General features: G+C 40.9%; 2 protein-coding genes across 6 annotated transcripts in view; one reads left to right on the top strand and one right to left on the bottom strand.

Moving 5' to 3' along the window:
• The window catches only part of LOC133557278 (neurabin-2-like), a 52,702-nt gene extending 46,564 nt beyond the window's left edge, over positions 1–6,138 (top strand). The window contains exon 11 of the mRNA XM_061907633.1: positions 1,323–6,138. Coding sequence (XP_061763617.1) covers positions 1,323–1,373 — 51 coding nt within the window. The 3' untranslated portion in view covers positions 1,374–6,138. The remainder of the gene's footprint in view (positions 1–1,322) is intronic.
• LOC133557277 (histone-lysine N-methyltransferase PRDM9-like) lies at positions 2,310–25,746 on the bottom strand. 5 transcript variants are annotated; one of them, XR_009807739.1, is made up of 8 exons: positions 22,305–22,781; positions 17,151–17,234; positions 16,803–17,080; positions 14,306–14,373; positions 12,394–12,584; positions 6,167–7,953; positions 2,407–2,477; positions 2,310–2,345 (listed from the first exon to the last, which is right to left on the bottom strand). XR_009807739.1 is itself a non-coding variant. In XM_061907630.1 (8 exons), exons 2-8 carry the CDS (start codon positions 24,335–24,337, stop codon positions 6,167–6,169), a joined length of 2,547 nt encoding a protein of 848 aa, XP_061763614.1. In that variant the 5' UTR covers positions 24,338–24,458; positions 25,629–25,746; the 3' UTR covers positions 6,043–6,166. The 5 variants fall into 5 exon arrangements, 4 of the variants coding, with proteins under 4 accessions (XP_061763614.1, XP_061763615.1, XP_061763616.1 ...); XM_061907630.1 differs by lacking the exons at positions 2,310–2,345; positions 2,407–2,477; positions 22,305–22,781 and adding exons at positions 22,821–22,913; positions 24,292–24,458; positions 25,629–25,746 and having other exon boundaries at positions 6,043–7,953; XM_061907631.1 differs by lacking the exons at positions 2,310–2,345; positions 2,407–2,477; positions 22,305–22,781 and adding exons at positions 22,821–22,913; positions 24,292–24,458; positions 25,665–25,683 and having other exon boundaries at positions 6,043–7,953.

The following is a 25,746-nucleotide window of genomic DNA, read 5'->3' as shown; positions in this document are numbered from 1 at the left end:
GTTATATTTTGAGTGTGATGAAAAGTACTATCAAGTTGTATTTTGAGTGTAATGAAAAGTACTATCAAGTTATATTTTGAGTGTGATGAAAAGTATTATCAAGTTGTATTTTGAGTGTAATGAAAAGTACTATCAAGTTATATTTTGAGTGTGATGAAAAGTACTATCAAGTTATATTTTGAGTGTGATGAAAAGTACTATCAAGTTATATTTTGAGTGTGATGAAAAGTACTATCAAGTTGTATTTTGGGTGTGATGAAAAGTACTATCAAGTTATATTTTGAGTGTGATGAAAAGTACTATCAGGTTGTATTTGAGTGTGATGAAAAGTACTATCAAGTTGTATTTTGAGTGTGATGAAAAGTACTATCAAGTTATATTTTGAGTGTGATGAAAAGTACTATCAAGTTGTATTTTGAGTGTGATGAAAAGTACTATCAGGTTGTATTTTGAGTGTGATGAAAAGTACTATCAAGTTGTATTTTGAGTGTGATGAAAAGTACTATCAAGTTGTATTTTGAGTGTGATGAAAAGTACTATCAAGTTGTATTTTGAGTGTGATGAAAAGTACTATCAGGTTGTATTTTGAGTGTGATGAAAAGTACTATCAAGTTATATTTTTGGTGTGATGAAAAGTACTATCAAGTTGTATTTGAGTGTGATGAAAAGTACTATCAGGTTGTATTTGAGTGTGATGAAAAGTACTATCAAGTTGTATTTTGAGTGTGATGAAAAGTAATATCAAGTTGTATTTTGGGTGTGATGAAAAGTACTATCAAGTTATATCTTGAGTGTGATGAAAAGTACTATCAAGTTATATTTTGAGTGTGATGAAAAGTACTATCAAGTTATATTTTGAGTGTGATGAAAAGTACTATCAAGTTGTATTTTGGGTGTGATGAAAAGTACTATCAAGTTATATTTTGGGTGTGATGAAAAGTACTATCAAGTTGTATTTGAGTGTGATGAAAAGTACTATCAGGTTGTATTTGAGTGTGATGAAAAGTACTATCAAGTTGTATTTTGAGTGTGATGAAAAGTACTATCAAGTTATATTTTGAGTGTGATGAAAAGTACTATCAGGTTGTATTTTGAGTGTGATGAAAAGTACTATCAAGTTATATTTTGGGTGTGATGAAAAGTACTATCAAGTTGTATTTGAGTGTGATGAAAAGTACTATCAGGTTGTATTTGAGTGTGATGAAAAGTACTATCAAGTTGTATTTTGAGTGTGATGAAAAGTACTATCAGGTTGTATTTGAGTGTGACTGCAAGTAGCAAGTATGACAGTGCAGTGCTGTTGTTCCTGTGCTGTCCTGCAGGTGGCAGACTTGGAGTGTCAGGTGTCGGAGTTGAAGTCCGAACCTTTATGAGGAAGAAAGGAGCGCACAAGGAGCTGCAGGGTATCTCTCGTCTCGCATCCTCTGACGTATCACCTCCACCTCCGGCCTCAAACTTCAAACCCTCACTTTCTAGTTGCTCCCCAAAGCCCAAAAAACTCCAGTATTACAAACAAACCCTAATTTGTGAATTTTTTTTTCTTGGTTTTTGGGTGACAACATTGGGCTTTTTGCTTTTTAATGGCGAAAAGAAAAGAAAAGGAAAAGCCCCTCCTTGGATCTTTCTAGTTTTTTGAGCTTTTTTCCAGCGTACGGATGTCATTAAGTGTTTTAACAAGAGTTTTAATATAACCTGAAGTCTAATTCGACTAGTTCGGGGGTCGGCAACCCAAAATGGTGGAAGAGCCGTATTGGACCAACAATACGAAAGCTGCAAAACAAATTTAAAAGCCATATTACATACAGATAGTGTGTCATGAGATATAAATTGAATTAAGAGGACTTAAAGGAAACTAAATGAGCTCCAAGTCAATAACATCAACAAAACTCACCTTTCTGCATTCATGCACAGCGTTAAAAGTTTGACAAAATGAGACAGAAAAAGAAGTGGCATAAAACACGTCCTAGAACAGGGGTAGGGAACCTATGGCTCTAGAACCAGATGTGGCTCTTTTGATGACTGCATCTGGCTCTTAACACCATAAGTCATGAATAATTCCACTTTTAATCACAGTGTTAAAAATAACGTTCAAAATATAAAACATTCTCATACTTTTTTTTTGTTCAAGGAGTTGCATTAATGGTAAGAAGTCATTTATTTATTATTGGTTAGTGTGGAGCTTGTTGCCCTCCTGGGGGTTCTTCAGACCACCAAGAGCCTGTTTTAGGGTTACAATATTGTTTTATTTTAGTTTTCTCTCAGTTGCTTTACAGCAATTCTCTTTTTCTCTTTCGTCCTCACTCGCGCTCTGGCTCCAGCTCCAACCCTGTCTCTCCTTCTGGCTGCTGCTTATAACAGAGCGACATGAGATTAGATAAAAAAGGCCCAGGTGGGCCGTCTACGCACCTGTCGCTGATTTCGAGGCCGGTCCTGGCAACATCCTGCTTTGCTGCAGGCCACGCCCCCTCCACAGTTAGCTTCAGAATTATTATAAAGAATAAGAGACCTATTATACTCTGGAAATGTTGGTCTTACTTAAAAATGCACGCGTTTAGTTGTGTTCACTGTTAAAAAAAATATTATATTGCTCTTAGGGAAATACATTTGAAAATATTTGGCTTCTTGGCTCTCTCAGCCAAAAAGGTTCCCGACCCCTGTTCTAGAAAGTCGGAGAAAGTTGTACATGTAAACAAACCACGGTGAGTTCAAAGACCTCCAAAATGAGTAGGACAAAACGGCGCTGGCCAAATGCTTGAATCAGTGAAGCATGTTTAATATAAACATTGTGCTTTATAACAATTAGGCAGGTTTGTGTCATGTTTGTCTTCCTACACAAACCGTATTAAAACAAAATATATATTTTTTCCCTTCATCTTTTTCCATTTTTCATACAATTTTGAAAAAGCTCCCGAGAGCCGCAGGTTGCCGACCCCGTTCTAGTCAAATCTGCAGAGATTTTTAATATAACCTGAAGTCTAATTAGACTAGATTGAGGTGTGGCGTGACGCCGAGAGATTAAAAAAAAACAAAAAAAAACAACCGGAGCCGCCGAGAGAACAATAAGCGTCGTGTAACCATGGCAACCACCTGCTGCCTACCTTTGAGAAGTGTTTTTCCTGTATTATTCCTATTTTTTACATACGGACTCGCAAGTAAGAAGGCGTTTGTCCAAGTCCGGAACCAGCAGCTGCACGCGAGTGCGGCGTGTGGCAGCAAGACGCGGGGGGACGGAGAAGAACGTAACACACTGCCTGAACGGAGCCGAACTTTACATTTAGAAAGGAGCAAACTAAGGGTGTAACGGTACCTCTGTTTGTATTGAAGCCTTTCGGTTTGGTGCGGAGGTGGCATCGAACGAGTAGCGTCGAGCAGGGGTCACCAACGCGGGCACCAGGTCGCCCGTAAGGACCAGATGAGTCGCCCCCCGCTGGCCTGTTCTAAAAATAGCTCAAATAGCAGCACTTACCAGTGAGCTGCCTCTATTTTTTAAATTGTATTTATTTACTAGCAAGCTGGTCGACATTTTTAATTCTAAGAGAGACAAAACTCAAATAGAATTTGAAAATCCAAGAAAATCTTTTAAAGACTTAGTCTTCACTTGTTTAAATAAATTCATAAATTTTTTTACTTTGCTTCTTATAACTTTCAGAAAGACAATTTTAGAGAAAAAATACAACCTTAAAAATGATTTTAGGATTTTTAAACACATATACGTTTTTACATTTTCAATTCCTTCCTCTTCTTTCCTGACAATTTAAATCAATATTCAGGTAAATTTATTATTTTTATTGTAAAGAATAATAAATACATTTTAATTTAATTCTTCATTTTAGCTCCTGTTTTTTCGACGAAGAATATTTGTGAAATACGTCTTCAAACATATGATTAAAATTCAAAAAAATTATTCTGTCAAATCTAGAAAATCTGTAAAATCAAATTTAAACTTTATTTCAAAGTCTTTTGAATTTCTTTTAAAATTTTTGTTCTGGAAAATTTAGAAGAAATAATGATTTGTCTTTGTTAGAAATATAGCTTGGTCCAATTTGTTATATATTCTAACAAAGTGCAGATTGGATTTTAACCTATTTAAAACATGTCATCAAAATTCTAAAATCAATCTTAATCAGGAAAAATTACTAATGTTCCATAATTTTTTTTTTTCATTTTTTCCAAAAGATTCGAATTAGATAATTTTATCTTCATTTTTTTCGGTTGAATTTTGAATTTTAAAAGAGTCGAAATTGAAGATAATCTATGTTTCAAAATTTAATTTTCATTTTTTTTTTCTGTTTTCTCCTCTTTTGAACCGTTCAATTTAGTGTTTTTTTCATCATTTATTCTCTACAAAAAACCTTCCGTAAAAGGAAAAAAATGTACGACCGAATGACAGACAGAAATACCCATTTATATATATATATATATATATTTATTATTAAAGGTGAATTGAGCAAATAGGCTCAATTCACCTTTAATAATTTTAATAAATTCTTTCATAATTTATTTAAGTGTGTATCAAACTGGTAGCCCTTGGCATTAATCAGTACCCAAGAAGTAGCTCTTGCTTTCAAAAAGGTTGGTGACCCCTGGCGTAAACAATACTCAAAATGCCGGACATTTGAGGCATTTAAGAAACTCCACCCGGACAGCCCCACAAAAGAGGACGTCCAGTGAAAAGAACTTGCGTGTATTTTCAATGTACGTTCAGGGTTAAGAAGGGGTTAAAAACAAAACATATTGTGCACGCAGCAACTTTGGTGAGGGAGGGGAAGAGAGCGAGAGAGTTATGATAAACGCGGGTTCTGCTCTTTATCCATTGATTTATCCGATTTAATTTATTATCTATAGCAGGAGTGTCAAAAGTGTTCCCCGGAGGACGTTTGCGGCCCACAGCTAATGTTTTAAAGGTCCACGGCACATTCTAAAAATACTTTTAAAATAAAAAAAAAACATGATAAAAGTGAAATAAAACAGCTTGAAGGTTAAATGTCATTTATGTTGACTAATAAAACAAAGCTGTTTTTTTTCTTTCAAACTGTCATTGCTCAAAACATAATATTGAATCAAAATGGATATTATTATGAATTATTGAGCTATCCAAGGTTCCCATTACTTCACATCAAATATTTTACTAGGAAAAATATTTTTGGTGGAAGATTTTGCAAATTTGGTAAACAAATAACTAGGGATGCACCGAAATGAAAATTTGTGGCCGAAGCCGAATAAAATTTAAACGCTTGGCCGAATACCGAATAATGAACGCAGTTTTTCACAATTTTTTTAATATTGCATAAATAGCCTAGAATAAATATTTAGACATGTTTTTCAAATAAAGTAATTTTTTATTGAATATTGACATTTTTTTAATAATCCAGTAGCCTTTGCTTTTCAAAAAAAAGCACAAAGTTTTTCATTTATATTAGGCCTTCAAACAAAACATGCATTCCAAAAAAAAAAAATAAAGTGCATTAAAGTGGATAAACCCACAACAAATGAATTATTGTCCTTTTGGCAAAAGTCTGCTTAGCCACAGTAGATATGCTAATAATGTAAACAGAAGGCTCAAGTAAATCTCAATTAAGTGTGTGCTTGTAACCTCATACACTTATACAGGTAGCCTACACAACAGGCTAATAATGTAAACAGAGGCCCCACTAAATCTCAATTAAGTGTGTGCTTGTAACCTCATACACTTATACAGGTACACAACATATCCCAACGTCACTGCACGTTGGTTGATTGCGTCACACGCCACTATTCGGCCTTGTTTTTAACTCATTCCACCGAAGGCCGAATGTGGCTTTTTTTGCCATATTCGGCCGAGTATATTCGGTTACCGATTAATCGGTGCATCCCTACAAATAACCCCAAAAATTATATTTTGTTGTTTTCTTACTGCTCTGAAAATGAACCGAACCGTGACCTTTAAACCGAGGTACGTACCGAACCGAAATGTTTGTGTACCGTTACACCCTTAGACTAAACTCAATTCTGTGTCATATCAAGAATACATGGAAAAAAGTAATATATCAGAAAAACCCGGCATGGTTTTGAGTATTTTTCTTAATAATAATAATAATAATAAGGCTTGTACAGTGCACATGCTTTGCATTGTTTTGTGGATTAAACGGTCACCAGTGAGGATGATGTGCGTGTGTTTATTGATCACCTAGGTGTGCATCTTCAGGTGGTGCCTGCGCAGGTGGTAGTTGCGGGAGAAGCTCTTGCCGCACTGCGCGCAGGAGAAGAGGCGCTGGCCGCGGTGCAGCAGCTTGTGGGCCTTGAGGCTCTGCGGGCGGCTGAAGCTCTTGCAGCACTCGTCGCAGGCGTGCGGCTTCACGCCCGTGTGCTTGCGCTCGTGCCGCTTCAGGTCGCCCGACTGCCGGAAGCGCTCGCCGCAGTTGGTGCACAGGTAGGGCCGCTCGCCGGTGTGCGTACGCGTGTGCACGGTGAGCTGGCCCGACTCGGCGAAGCTCTTGGCGCAGTGCGGGCAGGCGTAGGGCTTCTCGCCCGTGTGCGTGCGGAGGTGGCGCTTGAGCGCGTTGGGGTTGGGGAAGCCCTTGCCGCAGTCGTTGCACAGGTAGAGCACCTTCACCTGCTGCTGGAAGCAGGCGTGGCTTCTGAAGGGGCCGGCGCCCGGGTAACGCTTGCCGCAGTGCGGGCACAGGAGCTCCCCGCCGGCCTCCTGGCCGTCCTCCGGGGGCTTGGACAGGTACGTCAGCGGGTGGTGGCGCCGGACGTGCTTGGCCAGGTAGCTCTTGGCGGTGAAGGAGAACTGGCAGTGCGGGCAGGAGAAGAGCTCGGAGGAGTAGTAGTACTTCCTGCAGGCGTCCGTCTGCTGGTGCTTCTCCAGGGCGCCGGCCGCCGTGAAGACTTTGCCGCAGAGCTCGCAGCAGCAGGACTTGATGGTCCGGTGGACGTTCTGCTCGTGTCTCCGGAGGAAGGTGCGCTTGCTGAAGGCGGCGCCGCAGTGCGAGCAGACGTGCGGCCTCTCGGCGCAGGCGTGCGCCCGCAGCTCGTCCGGGTGGGCGTAGCTTTGCCCGCAGCCGTTGCAGCTGAACCACTTGCCCGGCTTCTCGTCTTCCGCCGCGCTCTTCCTGCACGCTCGCCGCCTGGGAGCGATCAGCTGCGTGATGGCGGAGATCTTGGAGGCGGAGCCGTGCCGCCGGGGCCGCTGACACTTCTCCGGGGACCGGGGGACGTAATCGGGATCGCTCTCGTCCGGCCTCGCCTCCGAGTGACTGGCGAGGATGTGCTGCTGCAGGAGGTCCACGCTGGCGAAGGCGAGCGAGCAGGCGGCGCAGCTGAAGGGCATGTCGAGGGGTGGAGCCTTCCGCTGGCGGCGGTGCTGCTTGAGGTGGCGCTGCAGGTCGCCGAAGTGTCCGAAGCAGCGCTGGCAGACGCTGCACACAAAGGAGCGCATCTGGTCGTGCGTCTGCTTCTTCGGGCGGGCCTCGTTCTCCGAACAACTGCCGGGCTCCTCCTCCTCCGCCCCCTGCTTTGGTTCCGCACCTTGCTCCGCCTCCATCGCTTCATTCGGCTCGCTCGCCGCAGAACCCTCCTCCTTGACTTCCGGCGCGCTCCCCGCATCGCACTTCCTGTGCGCCAGCTGGTGGCGGACCAGCCCCGACGCCTGGTTGAAGCTGCGGCGGCACAGCGTGCAGCAGTACGGCCGCTTGTTGGCGTGCACGCACAGCTCGTGTCTCTTCAGGTAGGACGCGTGCTTGAAGGCCTTGCCGCAGGTGGAGCAGCTCAGAACCTTGTCAGGGTCCACTGACGGCGGCGTCGTCGGCGGCGGGGAGGAGGACGCTTCGAGGCCATTTTTGGCGTTTTCAACCTCGGTCGCCTCGGCGGAGTGGAAGCGGTCGGCGTGGCGCTGGAGGAAGGCCTCGGTGGTGAAGGTCAGCTGACAACGGACGCACAGGAAGACCTGAGGCATGTCAGGTGGGATGTTCTCTGCACATTAGAGGAGGAAATCACTTTTTCAAGACGTTCTGAACAGCTTCTGATGGAGATCGACCGATTATCAACCACGCCCATATTTGGCATTTTGACGTAGAGTGGAACCTCCATTCATTTGCTTTCTTTTCCGTCTATAAACGTTGACATCAGGGATGTCCCAACTAGGCCACGCCCACCTTTTCAAATTGGCCGGCGAGACGTCAAGAGGTTGAACATTTTAAAAGTCCAACATTTGTGACGCCTCACTGAGCTTTGTGGATGTTATACAAATACATCCATGCAGCATCAGAACATTCCATTTACTTCCATTACAAAACATGAAGGTAAACACTTATTTATCCATGTTTGGCACTTTGTAGCTGCTGGATTTCTCTGATTGATTGCAAAACCTTCAGGCGGTCCTCACAGAAGGAGGTCAACAAGGCACAAGTGGAACTTTTAATAACCAATTATACAAACCCTGTTTCCATATGAGTTGGGAAATTGTGTTAGATGTAAATATAAACAGAATACAATGATTTGCAAATCCTTTTCAAGCCATATTCAGTTGAATATGCTACAAAGACAACATATTTGATGTTCAAACTCATAAACTTTATTCTTTTTTTTTGCAAATAATAATTAACTTAAGAATTTCATGGCTGCAACACGTGCCAAAATAGTTGGGAAAGGGCATGTTCACCACTGTGTTACATCACCTTTTCTTTTAACAACACTCAATAAAGGTTTGGGAACTGAGGAAACTAATTGTTGAAGCTTTGAAAGTGGAATTCTTTCCCATTCTTGTTTTATGTAGAGCTTCAGTCCTTCAACAGTCCGGGGTCTCCGCTGTCCTATTTTACGCTTCACACATTTTCCATGGGAGACAGGTCTGGACTGCAGGCGGGCCAGGAAAGTACCCCCACTCTTTTACTACGAACCACGCTGTTGTAACACGTGGCTTGGCATTGTCTTGCTGAAATAAGCAGGGGCGTCCATGATAACGTTGCTTGGATGACAACATATGTTGTTCCAAAACCTGTATGGACCATTCAGCATTAATGGTGCCTTCACGGATGTGTAAGTTACTTATGCCTTGGGCACTAATACACCCCCATACCATCACACATGCTGGCTTTTCAACTTCGCGCCTATAACAATCCGGATAGTTATTTTCCTCTTTGTTCTGGAGAACACCACGTCCACAGTTTCCAAATATATTTTGAAATGTGGACTCGTCAGACCACAGAACACTTTTCCACTTTGCATCAGTCCATCTTAGATGAGCTCGGACCCAGCAAAGCCGGCGGCGTTCCTGGGTGTTGTTGATAAATGGCTTTTGCTTTGCATTGTAGAGTTTTAACTTGCACTTACAGATGTAGCGACCAACTGTAGTTACTGACAGTGGTTTTAAGAAGTGTTCCTGATCCAATGTGGTGATATCCTTTACACACTGACGTCGGTTTTTGATGCAGTAGCGCCTGAGGGAACAAAGGTCCGTAATATCATGGCTTACGTGCAGTGATTTCTCCAGATTCTCTGAACCTTTTGATGATTTTACGGACCGTAGATGGTAAAATCCCTAAAATCCTTGCAATAGCTCGTTGAGAAATGTTGTTCTAAAACTGTTCGACAATTTGCTTACAAAGGGGGTGTACCTCGCCCCATCCTTGTTTGTGAAAGACTGAGCATTTTTTGGGAAGCTGTTTTTATAGCCAATCATGGCACCCACCTGTTCCCAATTAGCCTGCACACCTGTGGGATGTTCCAAATAAGTGTTTGATGAGCATTCCTAAACTTTATCAGTATTTATTGCCACCTTTCCCAACTTCTTTGTCACGTGTTGCTGGCATCAAATTCTAAAGTTGATTATTTGCAAAAAAAAACAAAAAAACTTTAAGTTTGAACATGAAATATGTTGTCTTTGTAGCATATTCAACAGAATATGGCTTGAAAAGGATTTGCAAATCATTGTATTCTGTTTATATTTACATCTAACACCATTTCCCAACTCATATGGAAACAGGGTTTGTAGAGCCGTGTTTTTCGACCACTGTGCCGCGTGAGATAGTCTGGTGTGCCATGGGAGATTTAATTTCACCTAATTGGGTTAAAAATATTTTTTGCAAAGCATTAATAATAGTCTGCAAATGATGTGTTGTTGTTGAGTGTGGGCAGAGTAACCGTGTAATACTCTTCCATATCAGTAGATGGCGGCAGGTAGCTAATTGCTTTGTAGATGTGGGAAACAGCGGGAGGCAGCGTGCAGGTAAAAAGGTGTCTAATGCTTAAACCAAAAATAAACAAAAGGTGAGCGCCCCTAAGAAAAGGCATTGAAGCTTAGGGAAGGCTATGCAGAAGAAAACTAAAACTGAACTGGCTACAAAGGAAACAAAAACAGAATGCTGGACGACAGCAAAGACTTACTGTGGAGCAAAGACGACGTCCACAAAGTACATCCGAACATGACATGACAATCAACAATGTCCCCACAAAGAAGGATAAAACAACTGAAATATTCTTGATTGCTAAAACAAAGTAGATGCGGGAAATATCGCATTGAAACTGCTCCAGGAAAATACCAAAAAAAGAGAAAAAGCCACCAAAATAGGAGCGCAAGACCAGAACTAAAACACGACACACAGGAAAACAGCAAACAAGTGAACATAAGTCAGGGTGTGATGTGACAGGTGGTGACAGTACACCTACTTTGAGACAAGAGCTATAGTCATGCATGCTTGTTATGCTTTAAAGTCATGTCCAACCACTTTTTACTGTCAGCTGAGTTTAGTTTTCTAATGATGTCTGCTGGTGGTGTGCCGCCGCATTTTTGTAACGCAAAAAATGTGCCTTGGCTCAAAAAAGGTTGAAAAACACTGATATAGAGTATATATTATATTGCATTCTTTAATAAAAAAAATAGGGACTTTTGTCAAGGCTATAACAAATTACCGTATTTCCTTGAATTGCCGCCAGGTATATAGTATGCGCCTGACTAGAATTACTGCCGGGTCAAACTCGTTTCGCAAAATAATTAGCACATGCTTATTAGCATTACCGCCAGCTCGGGATTAACGCCGGTTCAAACTCGTTTCGCAAAATATTATTTTATTAGCGCATGTCTAGAATTTCCACCGGGTCAAACTCGTCACGTCACGAGTGACACTTCACCTGTCATCATTTTCAAAATGGAGGAGGCTGATTTCAATCATTTGAAATTGCATAAAGGGAAGAAGATTAAGAGCTATTCAGTAGGATTTAAGGTCCAAGCTATTGAATATGCTAAAAAGAACAGTAAGCAGCTATGTTTTATGAATATACCGTAGCTGCGTGTGTCAGATATGAGTCATTAAATGACTCCCGCCTCCTGGTGGTAGAGGGCGCTAGTGATCCTTCTTGCGACTACTCGGCTGCAGAAGAAGTGACAACAAGCAGCGATGGTTTATTTTTTCCTCTCGCTTGCACTTTTAACATGGAGGATTACAAATCTAAAATTAAACCGTTTCCTAAACTGGACTTTCAATCGAAGCAGGAGGTAATAAAGGAAGATCTCCATCGAGACAGAGAGACTTTTAAAACTGAAGAAAGATAAGGAAGACTTCTATAAACAAGTTATTGATGCTTTTGATCAGAAGGAGCTGCGCATGGACTTCATTTATAAGTAAAGGTAAGACCATAGAAACATTTTTTTTATTAAATGTGCTTTTCATGATGGTATCCTTACATCACACTCAAATTTTTAAGCGCAGGCCTAAATTTACCGCATGCCTTTGGTAAGTGCCGGAGTGAGAAGAGATTTTAAAATAATTAGCGCATGCTTGCCTTTACCGGATGCCTTTGGTTAGCGCCGGAGTGAAAAGAGGTTTTAAAATAATTAGCACATGCTTACTTTTACCGCATGCCTTTGGTAAGTGCCAGAGTGAGAAGAGGTTTTAAAATAATTAGCGCATGCTTACTTTTAACGCATGCCTTTGGTTAGCGCCGGAGTGAGAAGAGATTTTAAAATAATTAGCGCATGCTTGCCTTTACCGCATGCCTTTGGTAATTGCCGGAGTGAGAAGAGATTTTAAAATAATTAGCGCATGCTTGCCTTTACCGCATGCCTTTGGTTAGCGCCGGAGTGAAAAGAGGTTTTAAAATAATTAGCACATGCTTACTTTTACCGGATGCCTTTGGTAAGTGCCGGAGTGAGAAGAGGTTTTAAATTAATTAGCACCCCGGCGGCAATTCATGGAAACACGGTATTCATTGTTTCTGCAGGGAAATCTTTCACCTGCCGACCCTTTCGGTTGGTCAACCTTGTTCAACAACCAGTTCAGTTCGTAAATCGAGGTTCCACTCTACAGAATACCGGCTCAAAATGTCAGTTATCAGCCTCCTTGACCACTAATAATCGGTAACGGCCCTGTAAAAAAAAACCCCATCGGTCGATCTCTGGTGAGCAACAGGAAGTACCTGCAGACTTCAGCCGGATGTGAAACATTTGCGTCCAGGCGGCGCTGAAGCGGCTGAACAGCGTGTCGCTGGGCCAGACCAGCAGCTCGTCACCGGCGTGGATGCTGCGGCAGCAGTGGTACAGGATGCGGTCTTTGTACTGCACCGCCAGCAGGTTGGCCTCGTCTCTTCTGCGGGCGCCGTTGATGTACCTTCAAGAGCGAGGACGAGGTGAGGTCATCTGACTTGGTCAACGGTGCTCATTTGGCTCAACGAACATCAACTAAAATATTAAAGCTATAAGCAGCGTTGGTCGGGTCCGCCCTTGGCTGCTGGCCACCCGACCCAAGCCCTGGTCTAAGTCAGACCTACATAGAGGATTTTGTTTCATGTCTCTACGACATTCCTAACAGCAGTTACAAGCAGTTTTGTCTGGGTTTTTTCCTAAGGGGAGCTAGAGCGCAATTTATATTTTTAGGGTTTGGTTTTTTATTAGATGGCAATTTTTGCCAGTCTTGATGTGTGTGTAAAATTTGGTGAGTTTTGAAGCATGTTAAGGGGGTGAAATTACAGATTGGCGATTCTGGATGTTGTTGATAAATAGTTTTTGATTGGCATAGTAGAGCTTTAACTAGCACTTTGAAGCATATTAAGGGGGTCAAATTACAGCTAAAAGTAGCAGAAATTACATTTTTTAGGAGACTCTGCGTAGGGGTTCTTTGAAGGCGCGTAAAATCAAAACCGTAGCACTTATCAAAACTTGGGCAGGACACTTCACCCTTTGCCCCCGGTGCCGCTCACACTGGTGAATGAATGATGAATGAATGATTGGTGGTGGTCGGAGGGGCCGTAGGCGCAAACTGGCAGCCACGCTTCCGTCAGTCTACCCCAGGGCAGCTGTGGCTACTGATGTAGCTTACCACCACCAGGTGTGAATGAATGATGGGTTCCCACTTCACTGTGAGAGCTTTGAGTATATAACAATAGAAAAGCGCGATATAAATCTAATCCATTATTATTAAGATTATTATTTTCCACTTTGCATCAGTCCATCTTAGAAGATTTCTAGCATATCTGGGTGTTGTTGATAAATGGCTGTGGCTTTGCATAGTAGAGTTTTAACTTGCACTTACAGATGTAGCGACCAACTGTAGTTACTGACAGTGGTTTTCTGAAGTGTTCCTGACCCCATGTGGTGATATCCTTTACACGCTGATTTCGCTTTTGGGTGCCTGAGGGATCCAAGGTGCATAATATCATGGCTTATGTGCGGTGATTTCTCCACATTCTCTGAACCTTTTGATTATATTACAAAGCGTCGAGGAAATCCCTAAATTCATTGCGATTGATAAATGTTGTTCTAAAGCAATTTGCTCAGGCATTTGTTGACAAAGTGGTGACCCTCGCCCCGTCCTTGTTTGTGAATGAGTGAGCATTTCACGGAAGCTGCTTTTATAGCCAATCATGGCACCCACCTGTTCCCAATTAGCCTGTTCACCTGTGGGATGCTCCAAATAAGTCTTTAAAGAGCAGTCTTCAACTTTGTCACTCTTCTTTACCACTTGTGCCAGCTTTTTTTAAACATGTTGCAGACATTCCAAATGAGCTAATATTTGCAAAAAAATAACAAAGTTTACTCGTTCGAACGTTAAGTATTTTGTCTTTGCAGTCTATTCAATTTAAATATAAGTTGAAAAGGATTTGTTGTATTCTCTATTTATGTAGCATTTACACAAGGTGACAACTTCACTGCATTTCTATTTTCTCAGGGACAGATTAGTTCCACAGTTATTTAACAGCAACCTAGCTGACACTTTTCTCATGAGGGCTTGTTTTGGCGTCCAGTGATCTGTAAGAGCTGCTGCAGGGAAGTATTTGATGGTTGCAGCACAGATTAGCACATTAGAGTAGATCTTATGAGACAAGAAAGCACCTCATCCAGTTGGACACAGACTCCGGAGCAGCATCGATGTAGGCGTAGTCATCCTCTGCTTTGTACGTCTGCAGGGAACACACGGGAGTATTAATGCAAAGACAAAATGCTTGTACAGAATTCAGGACTGACCATCTTTTTTTTTTTACAAAGCAGGTATTGATGTGTCGTTTGCGTACTGGTATGGATACTTTGAACTAGAAGCTGGACAATCATGACAAACATAATAATCCCGATTATTTTAAAGGGGAACATTATCACAATTTCAAAAGGGTTAAAAACAATAAAAATCAGTTCCCAGCGGCATGTTGTATTTTTTGAAGTTTTTTTCAAAATTTCACCGGTCTCCGAATATCCCTAAAAAAAAGCTTTAAAGTGCTTGATTTTCGCTATTTGCGATGCCACTATCCACACACAGTGCTGCCAATGTAAACAAACAATGGGAATAGCACAGCAAGATATAGCGACATTAGCTCGGATTCAAACTCGGATTTCAGCGGCTTAAGCGATTCAACAGATTACGCATGTATTGAAACAGATGGTTGGAGTATTGAAGAAGAAACTGAAGCTATTGACGCTATTCATAGCCATAGCATGGCCGAAATAGCTGCGTTAGCATCGCCGGTAAAATGTGCGGACCAAACGATCAGGACTTTCGCATCTTGTGACACTGGAGCAACTTAAATCCGTCGATTGGTAAGTGTTTGTTTCGCATTAAATGTGGGTGGAAGGAAACGTAATATAGTTGCAAATGCATCTACAGGTTATCCATACATCTCTGTGCCATGTCTGCTTTAGCACCGCCGGTAAATAGCATGTTAGCGTCGATTAGCGTAGCATGTTAGCATCGATTAGCTGGCAGTCAACATCAACAAAACTCACCTTTGTGAATTTGTTGACTTTATTGTTGCAAATGCACCTGCATGTTATCCATACATCTCTGTGCCATGTCTGCTTTAGCACCGCCGGTAAATAGCATGTTAGCGTCGATTAGCGTAGCATGTTAGCATCAATTAGCTGGCAGTCACATCAACAAAACTCACCTCTGTGACTTTATCATTGCAAATGCATCTGCAGGTTATCCATACATCTCTGTGCCATGTCTGCTTTAGCACCGCCGGTGAATAGCATGTTAGCGTCGATTAGCGTAGCATGTTGGCATCGATTAGCTGGCAGTCACGCCGCGAGCAAATATGTCTGATTAGCACATAAGTCAACATCAACAAAACTCACCTTTGTGATTTCGTTGACTATCGTTGCAAATGCATTTGCAGGTTATCCATACATCTCTGTGCCATGTCTGTCTTAGCATCGCCGGTCAAATGTGGAGACACTCTGGCACATTCAATGGGGGTCTGGCGGCAGACACTTTGGCATCTTGGGGCCAGTGGTGCAACTTGAATCCCTCCCTGTTAGTGTTGTTACACCCTCCGACAAGGCATGATGTCTCCAAGGTTCCAAAAAATAGTCCAAAAAACGGAAAATAACAGAGCTGAGACCCAATGTTTACAATGGGTTGAAAATGAAAATGGTGGGTGTGTTACCTCGGCGACGTCACATTCTGACGTCATCGCCACCAGAGCGATAAACAGAAAGGCGTTTAATTCGCCAAAATTCACCCATTTAGAGTTCGGAAATCGGTTAAAAAAATAAATGGTCTTTTTTCTGCACCATCAAGGTATATATTGACGCTTACATAGGTCTGCTGATAATGTTCCCCTTTAATTGATGTCCCGAATAATAACCCGATGAGTATAAACTCAACATTAAATATGATTTAAAAAAAACAATGGATATAAATTAGTAACGAATAAACAAGTGAAATAATAATAGTAACAATAAATGAAAACATTTAAATATATTACAAAAATGTAATTCTGTTATTTTACCACCGTTAAGTGCGCTTTTTTGGTCATAAATGAAATGTAATTAATTGCAAAAATCCTCACATTTATTGCGCAATACACCTTTGTACAATTTTGACCGATATTTTACGTCACAACACAATGTTTTTTGTAAATGTATCAAAAGTACTTTAAAGACCTACTGAAAGCCACTACTAGCGACCACGCAGTCTGATAGTTTATATATCAATGATGAAATATTAACATTGCAACACATGCCAATACGGCCGCTTTAGTTTACTAAATTACAATTTTAAATTTCCCGCCAAGTGTTGTGTTGAAAACGTTGCGGAATGATGACGTGTACCATGAATTGGTTAACGTGGACCCCGACTTAAACAGGTTGAAAAACTTATTGGGGTGTTACCATTTAGTGGTCAATTGTACGGAATATGTACTGTACTGTGCAATCTACTAATAAAAGTTTCAATCAATCAATCAAAAGTGCGTTTGACGTCACCGGTTGTAGCGGACATTATTTTCCAGCCCGATCCAAGCTATAAGTCGTCTTCGATTTGATTATTTGATGATCCTGAGAAAAGCCCTGAATTGTGCAGCCCTATGTTTATGGACCACAATGCGAAGTGTCTCACCTCCCAAGAGAAAACACTAGTGATGGCGTTCTCCACGGTGGTCTCCTCGCCCTCAAAGGGTCCAAAGTGCATCCCGGGTGAGACCTCCGGCCCGTGGTTGATGACCCCGACGCCCCCGCTGGGGATACTGGACCTGCCCACCGTCAGGCCGTAGGGCAGCGTCAACAGCGCCCTCTGGGGGACGCCGACGCTGGCGGGGAAGTCGAGGAAGAAGGAGGGGCTGCCCACCTTGGACGAGGGGTCGTGGTCTTGGAAGAGGATCAGACACTCGTCACAGCCTGGAGAAAGAAGGCAGAAGTTGAAAGCGAGGATGGAGGTTGACGTCGTCTACTGGTTGGCCGTGCTTACAAAAGCCTGCTCCGCCCTCCGGGTCGTCTCCATTCTCCAGCAACTTCTGGATGGGTGAGTTCACTGGTTCTGGCACCGGAATCACTGGAAGGTGAAAGACATTAACCATTGTTGTCACCACTTTGTGCAGCACTTTCCAAGTTGATGCAACACTTCCTGTACACGCCAGCCCACAAACACATCACGAGACTACAAACCCTGTTTCCATATGAGTTGGGAAATTGTCTTAGATGTAAATATAAACAGAATACAATGATTTGCAAATCCTTTTCAAGCCATATTCAGTTGAATATGCTTCAAAGACAACATATTTGATGTTCAACTTTTTATTTGAAAATAATCATTAACTTAGAATTTCATGGCTGCAACATGTGACAAAGTAGTTGGGAAAGGGCATGTTCACCACTGTGTTACATCACCTTTTCTTTTAACAACACTCAATAAACGTTTGGGAACTGAGGAAACTAATTGTTGAAGCTTTGAAAGTGGAATTCTTTCCCATTCTTGTTTTATGTAGAGCTTCAGTCCTTCAACAGTCCGGGATCTCCGCTGTCATATTTTACGCTTCATAATGCGCCACACATTTTCCACGGGAGACAGGTCTGGACTGCAGGCGGGCCAAGAAAGTACCCGCACTCTTTTTTTACAAAGCCACGCTGTTGTAACATGTGCTGAATGTGGCTTGGCATTGTCTTGCTGAAATAAGCAGGGGCGTCCATGAAAAAGACGGCGCTTAGATGGCAGCATATGTTGTTCCAAAAGCTGTATGTACCTTTCAGCATTAATGGTGCCTTCACAGATGTGTAAGTTACCCATGCCTTGGGCACTAATGCACCCCCATACCATCACACATGCTGGCTTTTCCACTTTGCGTCGATAACAGTCTGGATGGTTCGCTTCCCCTTTGGTCCGGATGACACGATGTCGAATATTTCCAAAAACAATTTAAAATGTGGACTCGTCAGACCACAGAACACTTTTCCACTTTGCATCAGTCCATCTTAGATGATCTCGGGCCCAGAGAAGCCAGCGGCATTTCTGGATGTTGTTGATAAATGGCTTTCACTTTGCATAGTAGATCTTTAACTTTCTGAAGTGTTCCTGAGCCCATGTGGTGATATCCTTTAGAGATTGATGTTTGTTTTTGATACAGTGCTATCAGAGGGATGGATGGTCACGGTCATTCAATGTTGGTTTCCAGCCATGCCGCTTACGTGGAGTGATTTCTCCAGATTCTCTGAACCTTTTGATGATATTATGGAGCGTAGATGTTGAAATCCCTAAATTTCTTGCAATTGCACTTTGAGAAAGGTTGTTCTTAAACTGTTTGACTATTTGCTCACGCAGTTGTGGACAAAGGGGTGTACCTCGCCCCATCCTTTCTTGTGAAAGACTTGAGCATTTTTTGGGAAGCTGTTTTTATAGCCAATCATGACACCCACCTGTTCCCAATTAGCCTGCACACCTGTGGGATGTTCCAAATAAGTGTTTGATGAGCATTCCTCAACTTTATCAGTATTTATTGCCACCTTTCCCAACTTCCTTGTCACGTGTTGCTGGCATCAAATTCTAAAGTTAATGATTATTTGCAAAAAAACAAACAATGTTTATGAGTTTGAACATGAAATATGTTGTCTTTGTAGCATATTCAACTGAATATGGCTTGAAAAGGATTTGCAAATCATTGTATTCTGTTTATATTTACATCTAACACAATTTCCCAACTCATATGGAAACGGGGTTTATACTTCAGACGACATTTACCTAACCCAGCAATACACTGCAGTCCAGAGTAAAACAATTGCTGCACTGAATAAGTAAAAAAATTAACACAATAAAACTTTGTTAGCTCTGATAAATTACCATGTTCACGCGTGTTTCTTTTCTCCGTCTCTCGCTTCCAATCAAGAGAGTTCACTCTGCATCGTTCTTAGCAGAATTAAATGAAGGTAGTGCATGCTATAGTCCGTTATAAACAATCTTTGTCTTGGCGTGTGGAGGCAGGCCCGATTGTTTACACACACAGGATGTACTCACACACACTCACTCCTCACAGCTCATCAGAAGTTAACAATTAGAAGGAAAACATTTACAAAATATCATTTCCAAAATAGGGAAAAAAACTGCACCATTTTTTTCCTTGAAAATCAACTTTTACCTTGAAAATAGTTTCCTTGAAAATCATTTTTTCCTTGAAAGTCATTTGTTCTTTGAAAAACAACTTTTAACTTGAAACATTTTTTTTTCTTGAAAATCATTTTTTTCCTTGAAAATCATTTGTTTTCTTTGAAAAACAACTTTCAACTTGAAAATTACTTTTTTTTCTTGAAAATCGTTTTTTTCCTTGAAAATCAACTTTTACCCTGGAAATAATTTTTTCCATGAAAATCAACTTTTACCTTGAAAATAATTTTTTACCTTAAAAATAATTTTTTTCCTTGAAAATCTTTTTTTTTATTGAAAATATTTTTTCTTAAAATAATTTTTTCCTTGAAAATTATTTTTTCCCTTCAAAGTTATTTTTTCCTTGCAAATATTTTTTTGCAACACATGCCAATACGGCCGGTTTAGTTTACTAAATTGCAATTTGAAATTTCCCGCGAGGTATCCTGTTGAAAACGTCGCGGTATGATGACGCGTGCGTGCGGACATGTTCTCCCAGCACCGATCACGGCTAAAAGTAGTCCGTTTCTATCGCATAATTACACAGTATTCTGGACATCTGTGTTGCTGAATCTTTTGCAATTTGTTCAATTAATAATGGAGACGTCAAAGAAGAAAGATGTAGGTGGGAAGCGGTGTATTGCAGCTGCCTTTAGCAACACAAACACAGCCGGTGTTTCCTTGTTTACATCCCCGAAGGTGAAGCTTTACTATGGAACAGAGCGCTCAAGCGAACATAGTTCCCTACCACATGTCGAACCGGCAGGTTTCGGTGAGAAAATTGTGGTAATAAGTCGGCTCTTACCGTAGACATGAGCGGAGCTTGCGTCGTTCTTCCTGCAGCTGTCAAACACACTCCTCCGACTTTCAGGTAACATATAATCTCACTAAAACACTAGTAACACAATAAGCAGATAAGGGATTTTCCAGTAAATTTGTCTAATAACATCTGAATCGCTCCCACTGCCCTCACCTTTTTTTTAGTGCTTCACTCTCACTATCCTCATCTACGAATCTTTCATCCTCGCTCAAATTAATGGGGAAATCGTCACTTTCTCGGTCCGAATCGCTCTCGCTGCTGGTGGCCATGATTGTAAACAATGTTCAGATGAGAGGAGCTCCACAACCCGTGAGGTCACGCGCACATCGTCTTTCGCGATATTGCCATATTTTTGCTGAAAGGATTTAGTAGAGAACATCCACGATAAAGTTTGCAACTTTTGCTTGCTAACAGAAAAGCCCTTCCTCTACAGGAAGTAGCAGACGATGATGTCACAAGTGTGGGGGCTCCTCACATCTTCACATTGTTTTTAATGGGAGCTTCCCAACAAAAACAGCTATTCGGACTGAGAAAATGACAATTTCCCCATTAATTTGAGCGAAAAAAATTGATTTGTGTTTGAGGATATTGATAGCAACGGACTAGATTAAAAAAAAAAGTTTAAAAAAAATAAACGCCATTGCATTGGGACGGATTCAGATGTTTTCAGACACATTTACTAGGATAATTGTGGGAATTCCCTTATCTTTCTATTGTGTTGCTAGTGTTTTAGTGAGTTTAACAGTACCTGATAGTCGGAGGTGTGTGTCCACAAGTGTGTTGACACCAGTGTCTCAGGGAAGTCGACGGCAGCTTTATGGGCGGCACAAGCTCAGCTGATCTACGGTAAGAAGCGACTTTTTACCACAATTTTCTCACCGAAACCTGCTGGTTGACATTCGGTTGGGATCCATGTTTGCTGTGATCCATACTAAAGTTTCACCTCTGTGAATTTTAAACAAGGAATCACCGTGTGTTTGTGTGGCTAAAGGCCAAAGCTTCCCAACTCCATCTTTCTACTTTGACTTCTTCAATATTAATTGAACAAATTGAAAAGGATTTAGCAACACAGATGTCCAAAATACTGTGTAATTATGCGGTTAAAGCAGACGACTTTTGGCTGTGTGTGTGTGCAGCGCTCATATTTCATAACAGCCCGTGACGTCACGCGTACACGTCATCATTACACAACATTTTCAAGAATAAACTCCCTAGAAATTTAAAATTGCAATTTAGTAAACTAAAAAGGAGGTATTGGCATGTGTTGCAATGTTAATATTTCATCATTGATATATAAACTATCAGACTGCGTGGTCGCTAGTAGTGGCTTTCAGTAGGCCTTTAACACAATAAGCAGATAAGGGATTTTCCAGAATTATCCTAGTAAATGTGTCTAATTGAATGATGAATGAATGATTGGTGGTGGTCAGAGGGGCCGTAGGCCACGCTTCCGTCAGTCTACCCCAGGGCAGCTGTGGCTACAAATGTAGCTTACCACCACCAGGTGTGAATGAATTATGGGTTCCCACTTCTCTGTGAGCGCTTTGAGTATCTAGTAATAGGGAAGCGTGATATAAATCTAATCCATCATTATTATGATTATTATTATTAGTAGTAACATCTGAATCGCTCCCACTGCCGCCATCGCCTTTTTTTTTTTTTTTTTTAGTGCTTCACTCTAACTTTCCTCATCCACGCATTCATCCTCGCTCAAATTAATGGGTAAATCATCGCTTTCTCGGTCCCAATCACTCTAGTTGCTGGTGGCCGTGATTATAAACAATGTTCAGATGTGAGGAGCTCCACAACCCGTGACGTCACGCGCACATCGCCTGCTACTTCCGGTACAGGCAAGACTGTTTTTATTAGGGACCAAAAGTGGCGAACTTTATAGTCGATGTTCTCTATTAAATCCTTTCAGCAAAAATATGGCAATATTACGAAATGATGAAGTATGACACATAGAATGGACCTGCTATCCCCGTTTAAATAACAACATCTAATTTCAGTAGGCCTTTAAGCTAACATGCTAAAAAAAAAAAAAAAGCCAATTTTGCAGCAGTCATAACTTGGTAATCGACAAATGCTGAGCGTAATTAGTTCTTCGTTGTGTGTGTAGATAACAGTAGTAAATATAGTATATATTTAAATAAAGTGTGTATGTGTCTCACAGTGCTCCGGGTGGTGGTGCGCCAGGTGGCTGTGCAAGTTGGTGGTGCTGCCCGTGTATCTTATTCTGCTGAGACACGTCTTGCACACGGCGAAGTCCTTGTCCAGCTTGGTGCCGCCGTCCAAGCTAAAAAAGCCAAAGTGAAGCCACACTTTGGATTTCAACGACGCCGGCGCGTCTTTCACATTAACAACTTCACCTCCCGCCACCGCCATGTTTGTTTTCTGTTTTTTTTTTTACCCTTCTCCTGCGACTTCCGCCCGGGCCCACATTCAGCCAATCACGGCTCAGCCATGTTTGTTTTCTTTTTTTTTTTTTTTGTCCCTTCTTCTGCGACTTCCGCCTGGACTCACATTCAGCCAATCACGTAAACAGCGCTCCCTAGCGGATATTTAGCACGATGACTCTACGCAGGAGGACCGTCCAAAATGAGTATTTAAAAATATATGACAATAGTCCTCCATATCAGAGCATGTAATAAATAGTTATTAGGTGTTACTTTTAACGGGATGCGAACCTGCTGTAGTAATGCTGTCTATGATGAAAACAGCCCCGGTGGACTCCAGCCACTCCACGGCGTTGGTCGCACCCGACATGGGGCGAACTCGCTCTGCGGGGACAAAATAACGTCATCGGTTCAGAAAACGGCCACTTAAGTATTTAACTCACCGACGGGAAGCTTGTTTGGACAGTCCACAAAAAAATAAACACCGGAAATACGTTAAAAACGAAACTAGCTAGCTGACAGAACTCCTGTCCGGAAGTTGACGGGTGAAGACTTTCGGAGTAAAAGCCGTCTGTTCCGATTTAGTTCGATAACCTTTTTTTAATTTTTTTTTTTTATTGAACAACAAATATACATTCATTATCATCATTTATTTTTATTCCTTTCATGAACATGCATATAAACAAGCCACGTACAATTGAAACTTTCATAGGTTTGTCTGTGGGGTTTTTTTGTTTCTTATACATTTCCATGATCAGAAAGGAGCCCCCTTTTTAACACACATTATTTTTAGAAGACTTTATAACCAACACCCAAACTCCAACATACTTTTCATTTTGCTTTAAGGATTTTCACAATCCATCCATTTTCTACTGCTTATTCCCTATGTCAGTGGTTCTCAACCTTTTTTCAGTGATGTACCCCCTGTGAACATATTTTTAATTCAAGTACCCCCAATCAGAGCAAAGCATTTTTGGTTGAAAAAAAGAGATAAAGAAGTAAAATACAGCACTATGTCATCAGTTTCTGATTTATTAAATTGTATAACAGTGCAAAATATCTCTAATTTGTAGTGGTCTTTCTTAGATTAGATAGATAGTACTTTATTTATTCCGTCAGGAGAGTTCCTTCAGGAAAATTACAATTTTCAGCACAATCCCATTCAAGATCAGACAAACATTAAAGGGAGACAGAACAGGATCGCTGACGGGCCCCTTACAAAAAAAGATGAGATACAGGTAAACGGGGGGGGGGGGGGGGGGGGGGGGGGGGCGGAATAGAAGATTAAAATAAAATAAAAAAATCGGTCTTAGCCTGGGCCCTGGAGAAGGGGTGCAGACTGAGGCCAAGGGAAAAAAACAACAACTCATAGCCATAGTACACATTTCTTGAACTATTTGGAGAAAAAAGATGAAAATAACTAAAAACTAGTTGAAAAATAAACAAGTGATTCAATTATAAATAAACATTTCTCCACATAGAAGTAATCATCAACTTAAAGTGCCCTCTTTGGGGATTGTAATAGAGATCCATCTGGATTCATGAACTTCATTCTGAACATTTCTTCACAAAAAAAATCAATATTTTGCATCAATATTTATGGAACATGTCCACAAAAAATCTAGCTGTCAACACTGAATATTGCATTGTTGTATTTTGAACTTACATTCATATTTTGTTGAAGTATTATACAATAAATATATTTATAAAGGATTTTTGAATTGTTGCTATTTTTAGAATATTTTTAAAAAATCTCACGTACCCCTTGGCATACCTTCAAGTACCCCCAGGGGTACACGTACCCCCATTTGAGAACCACTGCCCTACGGGGTCGCTGGTGCCTATCTCAGCTACAATCGGGCGGAAGGCGGTGTACACCCTGGACAAGTCGCCACCTCATCACAGCATTTTCACAATGACACGTCCAATCTAAAACAAAATTCAGTTTGATATAATTCCAGTTTTCTCTTTTTATAACTCTTTTTTTTTTATAATTCACACAAAAGTCAAGGCACTTTTCTTCTTCCTTCCTTAGTTTATTTCGAACATGACATACCTTCAACATTATGCATCAGGCAATTTCCTATCATTTCACAATACATCATGTCCGAAAAGGAGTAGGAAGAAGCAAAGCTTATTTAATTCTACCCCTTTCCCACATCAGAGGGTTCACAAATATTTACATTCATACACTGATATTCTTTACAGCAAAATAGCAAAATGACATCCGTGAATGAGTAACACAACAGTTTTGTAATATGTAATTAATTAATTCAGTCATTATTAACATACTGAGATGAAGAATATCTTATTTTCAATAAGGTTGAAAGTGTTTCTCATAATTTTTCTTCTTTGTACTTTGTAAGCACTATTAATTTGAACAGCCTCTTAAAGTGGATCATATCAGTACAATGTTTAATTTATTTACTTAATCCATTTCATAATTTAACTCCACATTCTGATATGCTAAAGGTTTTAAGTGTTGCACATGCATACAAATGTTTTAAATTAGATTTTCCTCGAACATCAAGGAAAGAAAACAAAAGAAAATACATATATAGTATTAAATAATAATTAAATAATGTAATATTAATTAAATTAAATAATAATAATCTACCTTTGAATTGATTAACGTGGACCCCAACTTAAACAAGTTGAAAAACTTATTGGGGTGTTACCATTTAGTGGTCAATTGTACGGAATATGTACTGTACCGTGCAATCTACTAATAAAAGTACCAATCAATCAATCATCCATCCATCCATTTTCTACCGCTTATTCCCTTTCGGGGTCGCGGGGGGCGCTGGCGCCTATCTCAGCTACAATCGGGCGGAAGGCGGGGTACACCCTGGACAAGTCGCCATCTCATCGCAGGGCAATCAATCAATCAATCAAATTAAAAAAAAATACTAATAAAGGGCTACCGAAATCACTTTAAATGTTTTTAACAGAGATATATTTATAATTGATTTTTCTTTTTGATTGACTGAGTCTTATATTAGAAGATTGCGCAATACAGTACATATTCCGTGCAATTGACCAATAAATTGTCCACGTTAATTGTAAACCATTAAGCCAATTAGAAAATGTAGGCCTTACTTTCATAATTCGACATTTATGTAGACGTTCGATAACCTGTTTGGACTTAAAATGCGTCGATTTCATCCGAATTGTTCACATCCGACACCGGAAATAGCTGGCCGACTAAACGCCCAGC

The sequence above is a fragment of the Nerophis ophidion genome, linkage group LG08 (assembly GCF_033978795.1).
Source record: "Nerophis ophidion isolate RoL-2023_Sa linkage group LG08, RoL_Noph_v1.0, whole genome shotgun sequence".
NCBI lineage: Eukaryota > Metazoa > Chordata > Actinopteri > Syngnathiformes > Syngnathidae > Nerophis > Nerophis ophidion.
The sequence above is the reverse complement of the archived record's forward strand: the minus strand, read 5'-3'. Positions and strand labels throughout refer to the sequence as shown.

Bases quoted from the DNA above. Each gene is read 5' to 3' on its own strand.
- LOC133557277 (XM_061907629.1), bottom strand. From the start codon at position 22,518: ATGGCGGTGGCGGGAGGTGAAGTTGTTAATGTGAAAGACGCGCCGGCG. The intron at 17,235-22,304 runs GTGAGACACATA...TTCACCTTCCAG, and splicing joins GCACCACCACCCGGAGCACT to TGATTCCGGTGCCAGAACCA. The intron at 14,374-16,802 runs GTGAGACACTTC...TGTTCCCTGCAG, and splicing joins CTAGTGTTTTCTCTTGGGAG to ACGTACAAAGCAGAGGATGA.